The sequence below is a fragment of the Bos indicus genome, chromosome 22 (assembly GCF_029378745.1).
Source record: "Bos indicus isolate NIAB-ARS_2022 breed Sahiwal x Tharparkar chromosome 22, NIAB-ARS_B.indTharparkar_mat_pri_1.0, whole genome shotgun sequence".
NCBI lineage: Eukaryota > Metazoa > Chordata > Mammalia > Artiodactyla > Bovidae > Bos > Bos indicus.
The window spans coordinates 42,440,058-42,453,164 of record NC_091781.1 but is presented as its reverse complement, the minus strand read 5'-3'; the positions used below and the strand labels follow the sequence as shown (position 1 = coordinate 42,453,164).

General features: G+C 38.3%; 1 protein-coding gene across 5 annotated transcripts in view; it reads right to left on the bottom strand.

Annotated features, from left to right (window-relative positions):
- Window positions 1–13,107, bottom strand: part of CFAP20DC (CFAP20 domain containing) — a 268,987-nt gene that overhangs the window by 56,121 nt on the left and 199,759 nt on the right. For all 5 annotated transcript variants that reach the window (XM_070776415.1, XM_070776414.1, XM_070776416.1 and 2 more), the window contains one exon: window positions 7,443–7,504. In XM_070776415.1, coding sequence (XP_070632516.1) covers window positions 7,443–7,504 — 62 coding nt within the window. The remainder of the gene's footprint in view (window positions 1–7,442; window positions 7,505–13,107) is intronic.

Below are 13,107 nucleotides of genomic sequence, written 5' to 3'. Positions count from 1 at the left end.
GCAATTCCTAGGAGTCTCCTCTGTGCTTGGCACTGTTTCAAGAGCTAGGGATACAGTGAGCAAGAAAGATATAGGCCCTATGCTCATGTAGTTTACATTCTAGCATATTCTCGAGGGGCGTGAATGTGTGTGTGTCTGTGTGCAATAAGCAACAAGTAAGTAAGTGGTATCAGGTAGTGAAATGTACTATAGTGAAAACAAAAACAGACTGTAATGAGGCTTCCTGGGGCTACTTTGGGTTAGGTGTTTAGAAAGGGGGCCTCTGAGGAGTTGAAACTTAGATGGAGACCTGAATGACAGGAAGAGGCTATGGCCCTTCTAGGCTAGGGAACACCAGGTGCAGAGGCCATCTCATGCAAAGCTCTTATGGTGAAACCAAGTCTGGAGTATCTGAGAGAAAGAGGCAGGACTGCGGCATTTGAGTCAAGGTACATGATGGCAGGAAACACAGTGTGAGTGATGGGCATTCAGGAGAAGGAGACGACCCGACCCAAAAAGCAAAGGGACACCTTCGGGAGGTTTTACATTGGGGGAAGCTTCAGTCCATTTTAGGGGTAGCAGCACCACACTGGTTGCTGAGTGAAACAAAGGGGCCAAAGGAGCAGAGAAAGCAGGTAGGAAGCAATGGTATCTGTCCAGGTGAGAGTTTGTCCAGGTGAGAGATGACGGCTATCTGGGCAACAACTGTAGCAGTAACAAGAGGGCAGTGGCTACATCTGGCATATACTATGATTGGAGGCAGTACCAGTACTACTTGCTGAGGCTGAACATGGGGTTAGAGAGAGAAACCAGGTATTGCTCTTGGTTTCTGGCTTGAGTAAAAGGGGGATGAAGGTGGCATTTTTGAGATGGAGAAAACTGAAGAAAGAACAGATGTGCAGAGGTAAAGAAAACAAAGTTATGTTTTGCAATGGATTTGAGGTACGCATTAGAGATCTCAGTGGATTGGACATCTGTCAAATTGGCAGCTTGGACAGATGAGTCTGGAATTCAGAGGCGAGGCAGGATTGGACATATAATTTTGAAAGTCATTAGAATATAGAAGGTATTGGAAACTACTATTAAAGATACAGTATAAATAACACTTTATATATACTTTATATATTAAAGATTAGGGCCATTCTAATGGTTATCACTGTCTATGGCTCTCCAGGTTGGCAGGGAGTGGAACATGCATGAAAATTAAACTTTGTCCAAACAAGAGCCTTTCACAAAAACCCAATTTTATCCTGAGAGTAAATAAAGCAATGCCACTGTCCTTCTATTTGCAGAAAGGGAAGTGGGCAACTCTTGTAAGGATGAGGGAAAATATTTGAAACGTAACTGGCTAACATTCAGGATGCAGAATTTCATCTCTTCATGGCATCTGGGCATGCCTCTCTGTTCCCTCCCTCAATGTACATTGTGATGGAGCCCTTACCCCGTCAGGCTGTGCTGAGCACCACAGGGAGGAGAGGCACCACCCCATCCCCATGGCATCGGGGAACACCGCGACGGCTCCTCAGTCAAGGAGCTGAACTCAGATCCAGGGTTCAGAGTATGCAGAGTGAAAGTGAAAGTGTTAGTAGCTTAATCATGTCTCTTTGCAACCCCATGGACTGTAGCCCTCCAGGCTCCTCTGTCCAAGGGACTTCTCAGCCAAGAATACTGGAGTGGGGAGCCATTTCCTTCTCCAGGAGATCTTCCTGACTCAGGGATTGAACCTGGTTTCCTGCAATGCAGGCAGAGTCTTTACCAGAATCTGAGCCACCAAGGGACCCCCAGTATGGAGAGTCACCCCCTTGAAAGAAGCAGGTGTGAATTTGTGGGAAGGGGATTATGAAATGAGGGGCACTAATATTGATAGCTTTTCCTACGTAAACCTATCGAGAGAAATGATGAAAGTAAAAACGATGCCTTTGGTTTTACAAACAAATCATTAAGATTTAATGCTAAAGTATGTGCTGTGGGAGGCAGCATAGTGTAGTGGCTAAAAGTGTAGATACCAAAGTCAAGGAGTCTGAAATCAGCTCTCAGCAATGACATTTGTTGACAGGGTGACTTTCAGTGAGCTCATTAACTTCTTGAAACCGCATCTGTACAGTGGGATTAATAACAATTCACCTCATTGGATTGTTGCTGGGATGAAGTAAGACAACATTTTTGAGTTGCACACAGAAAGCATTATCTGAGTATTTCATAAAGTAAACAAACACTCAATGTCATTGATGTAGAGATAAGAAAATTTAAGTTGATAGAAGTCAAGTGCTTTCAAATTTGGGTCTGTCTGACTTCACTAAACTACAGAAATGCTTGAAAGAATGTCCTGGTATCTATAATTTATTTTGAAATGGATCAAAACTTATGTGGATTGGTGGATGGACATAAGAGTAGATAGGTGATTAAAAATTTCAATAAAATACTAATTGTAGGCTCTAGGTGAGGACATATGACTGCTACCTGTAAAATTTGCTGTACATGTCATTTTTTTTCATAATAAAATATTGTGGTGATAAAACCAAAATAAAGCAAAAAAGATTTAATCCCAAAATACAGATAGTAAGAAAAAAGCAATGACATTACATTTAGAGAAACTGTGTGCACAGTTAATCAGGAAATCCTCTGTGGTGCTTTGGTCTAAGGAGGAATATTCCAATATGACTTGTTTTAAAATGATTCAAACTTAATCATTTAAAGAGAAACATGACATTCAAGTTCTGTATTTAATTTTATTTATTTATTATACATTTTCTCTCTCTTGTGTTGGTGGGGGGAAAAAACCTTAAGCACGAGAAGAGAAGCTCACCAGGCGGAGTCCCGACAATTGGACAGAAAAGAAAAACGAAGCCATTGTGGTCAGCCCAGAGCAGCGCCTGTAGGTTACAGTGTCAGGCCAGCTTGCCTCAGTCAGGCCAGCTGAGCCAGCATGAACTGAGGTCAGCAGTTATTAATCATCTGTCAAAGTCTGCAGGGATTTATCAGATAATTATAGTTATAAGTACATTCATATCACACAAACATGTGGCAAGGCTGCAAGGGATTCAAGCCCTAACACAATCTGCAATGACATTTTGAAAACTATGGATAAATGCTAAATCATAAAGCAAACACTTTAGAAAGAAAACCATGCCATTCATGACTGTTTGCGCAGTCTAGAATTATTTTCCATATTGTTTATTTCTATAAACATTTGAGACCTTACAGAGCCTTTGACTACCTTCCCTCCTCTTTAATTTTCTTATGACTTGTAAAAACAGCAAATGTGATCATCATTTGAAACGAAACACTGGTTATTGACTCCATCCATATGAACAGACAACCAGAATGTAATCACAGCTTACTTTATAAAACCCATCCCTGAACAAAAATATCTCGAGTTGTTCTGAAGAATCTACATAAACACATAAATAGATGTGCCTGAGGGACAGCTCTAAACCCTACAAACCAATAGATGGCATTTTAAAATAAATGACTGAAGACTGTGAACAGCATCCATTTTGCTCAGTATGGCAGCATGTAAGTTTACATGCTAAGAAACATTTCTCAATATGAATGAACTGTGAAATTGTTTCCTCCTACCCAACACTCCTGTAAATTGTATTAGATTATGTTAGCCCTTTCTGCATCTTGTCATAACAGGCTGTAAGTGCCCCAAGAGACAGTGTGGGTGAACAAAGGAGGCAAGGGCCCCAGCAACTGAGATGCTAAGTATCAATTGGTATGTTAGGCAAAAATAATGGAAAATATCACTCCCCTCACGCCTACCAAAGCAAGGGAGAGTGACTTCTGCAAACCTAAACACACAAAGAGATGAGGTGAACCATGTGTATTTCAGTCCCTAGACTGTAAACATTTCAGGAAAGGATTACCATTTTATCCCACAGCATCCAATGTCAAGCACTGCCCTATGAGTGCAAGTGAACGCTTTATTTAGAGGGAACCAATATATGAATATATGCAGTGTTTTAGCCATTTTAACCCTAGAGATTACTTTTCAAAACACAAATTTGTCTGATTTGTGGACTGCATACTATCTTTAATTTTACTCATCAACACATAAAACTAAGAAGGTAAATATGGTACAGAAATAAAAGTCTTTCCAGGATAAAAAGTAAATAAAAGACTTTAGGGATATTGGTTATTCTGTTACATTAGTAAAGCTAACTGAAAGTTGACTCATGTGGGTATGAGTACATATGATGTTAAGTCTCTGGAGTAGTTGCAGATATTTCACTGAAACTAATGTGGCCATTTTACCTCCCAAAGGGCACCATCACATGCTTCTCTTGGTGGACCTGCACAGACACACGTTCCCCATCCCCACTATGTTTGCATTATTTTGATCACAACAGCACTTAATTCAGGAAGTGAAGGGCCTACCTGCTTCTCACGTATTGTTCAGAGCCTCTGCATACCAAGCTTTCAAGATTCAAGCTACATGCTTGTGTATCTAAGGGGGCAGACTCAGAGACTTATCTTTCCATTTCTTAGTTTTTCAGTAGTCATTATCAGTATCTTTTAACTTTAAATTTTAACTTTAAAGTTTGGTGTTTTAGGGTCTAAAGCATGGGATACTTATAAGGAATATAATAAAGATGAATCTTAAGAATCATTGCTTCAGAGAAGGCAATGGCAACCCACTCCAGTACTCTTGCCTGGAAAATCCCATGGATGGAGGAGCCTGGTGGGCTGCAGTCCATGGGTTCGCAAAGAGTCAGACACTACTGAGCAACTTCACTTTCACTTTTCACTTTCATGCACTGGAGAAGGAAATGACGGGGGAGCCTGGTGGGCTGCTGTCTATGCAGTTGCACAGAGTCGGACACGACTGATGAGACTTAGCAGCAGCAGCATGCTGACCTCATAATTTTATCATCTTCTTTATTTATGGCCCAATAATGCCTTTTTGCCAATTCTCCAAGCTACTGGATTCATTTATGAGCAAAGAATTAAGCCATGTAATCTGTAGGCTTTCTGAACAGCTATATAATTTTCTAGGACTGGTGAATAACCTGCTGGAAAATGGGATTGGTGGCATTTGATTTTTTGCTTTGAAATTTGACTTTTAGTTTTATTATGCAAAAGTGTAATTAATTTTTCCTAAATGAACAAACATTTAATTGGTTAAATGAAATATGCTGTCTGTTTAGTTGGTGAATTTTCTTATATTCTATTTTTGGGAATCAAATTTTAAAAGAGATATTTAAAATCATACACTACCACACCTAAACATTAATTAATATATTCAACATTATGAAGTATGTTTCCTATACAGGGCACTGTTCCCTTTAATAGTAAAACTGGTTTTCATATGGAAAGTCTATAATGAGTCCCATCAAAGTCACAGACTCATAAATCTGGAAGTAACCCCAGATAATTTGTAACTGAAATACTTTCCTTTACACATGAGGGTGTTCTTGTTATCAGATGAGGTCTGAACAGGTTGAGAGGCTCACCTGAGATCATACACTGGGTTAGTAGCAGAGGTAGGATGAAAACTAAGCCCCTGTTTTCCTTTCACTGAAACAAAATGCTCCACTTTCTAACATAACTTTCTATCATGTTCATTTACTCAGCTTACAAGTTCTGACTATTATAATTTGGACCAAAGTTAGGGCTTCCCTAGTGGCTCAGATGGTAAAGCGTCTGTCTGCAATGCAGGAGACCAGGGTTCGATCCCTGCGTTGGGAAGATCCCCTGGAGAAGGAAATGGCAGCCCACTCCAGTATTCTTGCCTGGAAAATCCCATGGACCACAAAGCCTAGTAGGCTACCGTCCACGGGGTTGCAAAGAGTTGGACACTACTGAGCGACTTCACTTAGACTTCCAGCTATCTTGAAAGTTTATTCATATAGAGATAGTCTATTGGTCAAATCTAGATGAGCTGCAAATTAGGAAAGACATATTCACGTATCAAGAGAGAACTATTCTGAAGAATAAACATCCTTCTATATACACTGAAATTACAGTCTCAATTTTCAACTCCTTATTATATCTATTTATGATAGTGACAATTCTGCCTACTAGGTAACATGCAAGAAAGACAGATTGAGTATATAGACAACCAGAAACACTTAGAAGAGATTACTAATAAAGAATACTTATGAACATTCTGGGCTCCATTAAAAGTCCTGTAAAACATGTAGATGGTTTTCTGGTAGCCATGTTAGTTTGACATGGCTTGGTTGGTTGGTTCTTCATTGCTGATTGGACCAGAAGTGAATACTTGGCCCAAGCTAGGCCAACCATATTCTTTCTCCAGGAAAGGAGGAACTGCGATTCAGGCATAGACTGTCAGCCTCAGCATTATTCTGAACTGTAATATGTAAACTCAAGATAGCCATATGTGACTGAGAAGTAAAGAAAGCTGGTGCTTGGAAGAATGGAGCAGATAGGAAGAAGTAAACAGAGATGGGGTGTAGGATACTGCCTACCTGCCTCTCTGCTTTCTAGTTCCCTATACAGATCCCTCCTGAGGCCTGGCTGCCCTTGGCTTCCAGGGTACAGCCCTGTATTCTTATTTAACAAATCCTTCCTGTCTGTTTCACTCAGATGAGAGAGCTTGATAATGAGAAGCATTTAGATAATGAGTTGTACAGTAATAACTAAGATGCTGAGGGTGGTTTTCAGTAAATTCCTAGTATTTAATAAACAGTAATAAAGTGATATTGAATTATATGGATAAACTGTCAATAGTTTATTTAATTATTTTTAAAAACCCATATAATATTATATATATTTCAAAACTTGAATTTAGATACACTTATCTCTAATGAGCCTAATAAAATAAGGTTCTTCTATATTGACAAATGACTTGTATCAATGACATTTTTGAAATAATGAAATTATTTTGAGATTATGAACTTTGAAATTATGAAAAAGAGAACAGCCATTTGAACTCATATAAGCTATCTTGATGAACGTAAAAGCATCAGGTGATACAAAGATTTATGTCTAAAATGCACTGAACATCAAGTACCTATTAAGATGAAATATCCATGCAAATAGAATAATACTGAGTAAATGAACACTTAAAGAGAGTTTGTTATGTTGCTAGGAAATGTGCTAAGGATTTTTCATATATTCTCAAAATACAACTGAGGTAATTATTATGCCTGAATTACTTTGACTTAAAGGACTTTCTCAAAGTCCCCCAGCTAGTAAAAGGCAGAAGTGCCATATAAATCTAGTTATACTATTAGCCATGACAACATAGTTTGATTAAGAAGAGTAGACTAAACTAAACTTCTAACAAAAGCCAACTTTGCAAGCTCTTCAGAAGTTTGGAAAACAATTTTAAGAAACCAAGAAAAATGGACAGTCAATCCCTAAATAATCACCCATGGTGGATTCATGTTGATGTATGGCAAAACCAATACAATACTGTAAAGTAATTAGCCTCCAATTAAGATAAATAAATTTAAATTAAAAAAAATTAAATTTAGCTTATTAATGATTCTTACCGGGGGTTAGAAGGAGAAGGTGGGTTCATTTCTTTCTGATAGTGACGGCCCTGGTTGACAGGCTGTAAAAGACAAAACATTTCTGAGACAATAATCAGCATAATGCTCTTTATGTATCATGCACTCTCACTACTTTAATTTTTTTCCTGAGAAACAACCTGCAAGAAGGTTTATTTTACGAAGAGTTGAAGGTTGTTTGGGAGATCCAGGAAGTAACAAAGTGGTATATGAGGGAAAGCAGAGGTTATTTTAATGGCCAGTCACTGGATTAGACAGCATCTATGGTGTAATTAAAGTTCATGTGTGGAATTCTCCTCTTTGTGGAGTTTTTACACTGCTAACAAAGGTTGCTCCTTTGTTAACAGTGTAAAAAAACCAAATGTCTCCTGGAACTAATGCTGCAGAGCAAATATCAGCAATAGACTGGAGACTCAGAGATATGGAATATACATATATTTATATCTCAATGTTATTAAATTTGCAAGGATAATATCTATTTTCATTATTAGATACAGCATATACATATATTTATATCCCAATGTTACTAAATTTGCAAGGACAATGGCTACTTTCATTTTTGGAACTGTACATATAAATCTTAGGTCAAGGCAGTCAGTTTCCCCTAGCATAAGAGAACCTCAAGCATTAATCACAGAACCGAAAGAACTGACTGATACCAATATTCAACAAAAATATGAAATCGGAATTTTCTCCTCCATAAGAAATCTTTAAGTTACTACCTTTTTCAAAACATCGCTAAACAACTACATTTCATGTAAGCCTTAAACACTTGCCTCCAACGCAACTCGATGTTTTTCCTTTGTTCTATAAAGGGAGAAAATTCCATTATATCTGATAGAATTCTTTTTGAACATCTCCTCAAAGTATTTCTTTTATGTGGTTAGCAACCATGTAATTCTAATATGAAAAGCAAAGAAAGCTGTGGTACATATACACAATGGAGTATTACTCAGCCATTAAAAAGAATACATTTGAATCAGTTCTAATGGGGTGGATGAAACTGGAGCCTATTATACAGAGTGAAGTAAGCCAGAAGGAAAAACATAAATACAGTATACTAACGCATATATATGGAATTTAGAAAGATGGTAACAATAACCCTGTGTACGAGACAGCAAAAGAGACACTGATGTATAGAACAGTCTTATGGACTCTGTGGGAGAGGGAGAGGGTGGGAAAATTTGGGAGAATGACATTGAAACATGTAAAATATCATGTAAGAAACGAGTTGCCAGTCCAGGTTCGATGCATGATACTGGATGCTTGGGGCTGGTGCACTGGGACGGCCCAGAGGGATGGTATGGGGAGGGAGGAGGGAGGAGGGTTCAGGATGGGGAACACATGTATACCTGTGGCGGATTCATTTTGATATTTGGCAAAACTAATACAATTATGTAAAATTTAAAAATAAAATAAAATAAAAAAAAAAATTCTCATTTCATTACAATTTGGAATTTGGTATACATTTTTGAATTGCATTTGAAGGACTTCTGTTTTTTCCTTACTTAATGGGGTTGATGTTAAGGTTTTCTCAGCCATAATGTGGCCCCACAGTGTTGACCCCAGCTGAAGAAAACAGCGTGGCAATGATGCCTGTAGGTAAAAGGCACATATTCCTTATTTTCCACATATTCCTTAATTTAATGGGTCCTAAAATATTAATGACATGGGTGATGGGAATTCTTTAAACCGTCTTTCTCTATAAATAATCTCTTGGAAGTGTTTCTTTAAATCAAACACCCTGTCTGATAATCACAGTCAGTTAGCCTATCTGTGATGCACCATGAATTTAAATGTGCTCAGATACTTTGGTAATTGAACCAATATCAATACATCACCATTTCAGTAATAAGAAAAACAGCTGGGAGAACAGTAGAAGGAAAAACATATCATAAGACATATTTGATCTCACTGGAGAAATAAGACTTCCAGCATTCTGCAAGTAAAATTTAGTACTATGATTTAGGCTTTATTATTTCACAGCAAAAAAGGAATTAGTAAGCAAAGGGCCTAACAGGTTCTCTAGACCAACTCACAGTGGTGTAGAAATACTCCCAGTAATATATTCATTAGTATTCATCCAGAATTTCAACTGTACTCAGGCCTCTACTGAATGGATCTCCACCTATTTACTTTTTGAAGAATTTAAATAACTCTCTAAGTATCACAGTTCTGCTATTCAGACAAATTTCCATTTTCCTAATTTTATGCTGTTAATTCTATTTTATACTGTCCCTACATTCTGGCCCCTAGTGGGGCCAGAATTTGAACCCATCCAATCTCATTCCTCATTTTCCCTCTTAATCAGTAAGTTGCAGGGCTTAATCTAGCTCAGAGGTTCACTTAAATCAATAAATAAGTTTTGCAAAACAAATATGACAAACTCAGTTCAGTTAATGGCAGGAACTCCCTTCTTCCAAATGACTCACTCCACTCTCTGGAGAATAGAAATGGTTACAGAACGCTATTTGGTTTGTGACTGAGTTCTCACTTAGACGATACAGACTGCCCTTCCATGTTTGCTCATGTTTCTATAAAGCAGACACAATGATACAAGGAGTAAAAAAAATATACTAACAGAAAAGATTCACATTCAGTGATTTTTAAAGTGTAAGAAAACAGAGAAATAATCAGTGTAAACTTTTTGAAGTAATAAGGACTACTGACATGAATAGACAGAAAGGTAAATTTTAAAAATCCAGTTAAAAATAACTGCAAGGTGGTGGAACCAGGTCTGAATACCCAATTCTTTAACTTAATTTTTACTATTGAAAACTAAGTTTTTACCTGCAAATGTTTTATTCAATAGCTAATTTAAATTTAATAATAGCATATCATGGTAAAGCATTCTGACTCATACATGCAACTGTTAAAACTGACATAAACCCCAACTGCTAATGACTCTGTTGGGGAAGGATCCAAGTCTTGCTTTCAGGGGGGTACAATACAGAATTGGGTGGCCTCAGTTCCCTCTATGTACATGTCTTCTAATTTCATAATCACGTTCAGGGACAGGAATGGATTATGGCAATGACGCAGCTAAAAAACTCCTTTAAGATATTCCAGTTGCCATGACTTTGTTTTTAATGCTTTCTAAAGGCAGAGCTTTCACTTCAATAATGTCTTTTTGTTTTCCCGGCACACATCAGAATGGCCTAATTGTTTCTAACAGCTCTCTGAACATGATGGGGGTGGAGGCAGGGTAACAGATGAACTGTCTGAAGCCAAACATCCCCATCCACAAATGGAATAGATATGTTTCTGTACATGTGCAGCAGTAAATCATTTTCGACTACTTCTAGGTAGGGAACATTCCATGAAAGCACCAGTTAAAAAAAAAAGATCTTTTTTTTTATTTTGGAATTCAGCAATAAGCAGCACAGGAATAATAATGAACACCTATAAATGACCAGTCCATGGAATTCTCCAGGCCAGAATACTGGAGAGGGTAGCCTTTCCCTTCTCCAGGGGATCTTCCTAACCCAGGGATGGAACCCTGGTCTCCCGCCTTGCTTGCGGATTCTTTACCAGCTGAGCCACAGGGGAAGCCCTACAAATAACCAAGACAACAATAATAATAGTAGTAACCGATATTTATTGAGCACATACTCTGTGTTAAATCCTTGTTGGACTTCCCTGGTGGCTCAGAACGTAAAGCATCTGCCTACAATGCAGGAGACCTGGGTTCAATCCCTGGGTTGGGAAGATCTCCTGGAGAAGGAAATGGCAACCCACTCCAGTAGTCTTACCTGGAAGATCCCATGGATGGAGGAGTCTGGTAGGCTACAGTCCGTGGGGTCGCAAAGAGTGGGACACAACTGAGTTACTTCACTTTTTCATTTTTTTTCAATTTTTCACAATTCTATGAAATAGGATTAACAACTGCATCTAAAGGGGGAGGAATAGGACTCTGTAAGCATTTCTGTTCTCCAGAGCGTGGAGTGATCATTTGGAAGAAAGGAGTGTTAACCTAAGGTCATGCCAGTCAGGAAATAGTGGGGCCATAATTTGAACCCATCCAATCTCATTCCTCATTCTCCCTCTTAATCAGTAAGCTGCAGGGCTTAATCTAGCTCAGAGGTTCACTTAAATCAGTAAATAAGTTTTGCAAAACAAATATGACAAACTCAGTTCAGTTAATGGCAGGAAGAAAAAGTGGTCCTGAAATACATGTATTTGATATATGTAGGACTATCTCCTTACCATAAATTAAATTCATTTGATTTCATTCTTATGACATGTAACTATATATTTAAAATCAAAGAAAATGTTTTGCCACATTGCTAAATTTGGGACAACATAAGATAAAACAGACAATCCTCTAAGAACGAGAAAAGTTTATTTCATGAGGTGACTTTCATAGTCATTAAACACAGAACAACTCGCACGTTTTAATATTTTCTCCTGACAGCACAGATATTACACTGACTTCAATATTAGTTTTCGTATATCATTTCTATAGCGGTATAAAGAACAGCTTGCTCATCTGATTTATCTGCAGCTTAGCACAATCAACCACTTACTGTTTTTAGTTCAGGAAGATTAAAAGAAAACTCATTATACCCAAAGAGAGCTAAGAAGTTAATGAATCTGTAGATCAGAAAAAAGTAAGACCTATTAACTAGAAAGAGCCTGAAATGCTAGTATATTACACATTGTACACATAGCAGCCAGCAACCATCATGTAAAACACTGATAACGTTTATGAGCCAAGGAATGGAACAGATCCTAGAAACTTGGGACCTTGTCCTCTGGGTGGCGCTGTTGCTATGCACTAGAGTCGGGAAAACACCACAGATGAAATGAACTGCCACCGAGCACAAGAAGCTCTGCTTTTCCATGATCAAGCTGCTAGACGTTTTGGGGTAAGGGAGAGAAGTGAAGGCTAAATTAAAGAACAGGAGATAAGATAATCCTGTCATGTTAAAAGGTAAAGGAAATATTTTTCTGTTGTTATGTTAAAACTATGAAAATGACAAAAAAATGTTGCAAGGTTAATCAAGACCGTAAATAACTTGTCTGAGAACTTCACCATATGCTTGCAATTTTATTAAGTGCGTTTTGCCTCGTTTTTCTCCAAATATTATGCTCTGCAGTATGCCACGTTGATGGATGCATGCGACGATTTTTTTTTTTAAACAAGCTGAGGAGACTTATGTGCTTGATATTAGGTCACGGGAAATAACTTAGAGGAACAATGGCTTTGAGGCATCTGCTTACAAAGTATCACATGAGGCATGCTTTTCTTCAATTTAGATTAGAGGCGGGACAGAGAAATAACAAAACACTGGAACAATGAGTTAAGTCAAGCTCTGAGGGGTCAGTCTGAATGCTAAGCTCACATCAAAACAGGCACACTAGAACCTCAGCCCACCCTTACAGCCTTCAGTGGTCACAAAAAGAGAAAATATCCTAGGAATCTTTTCTGATCACTCACGTGGTCCTTTGAGGAGAGCATCTTTGGGGGAGCAGCAAATTATAGTTAGTGTCAGCTCATTATGTGAGGCACTAAGCACACACACTCCGAGTACACAATCAGTTCCCACCATGCCCACACAATGAAGGGCCTCTACTATTCCCAGTTTATAGGTGATCATGCTAGCAAAAGGCAGAGCTGGGATTTGAGACCAGGTTGGCTGACAGA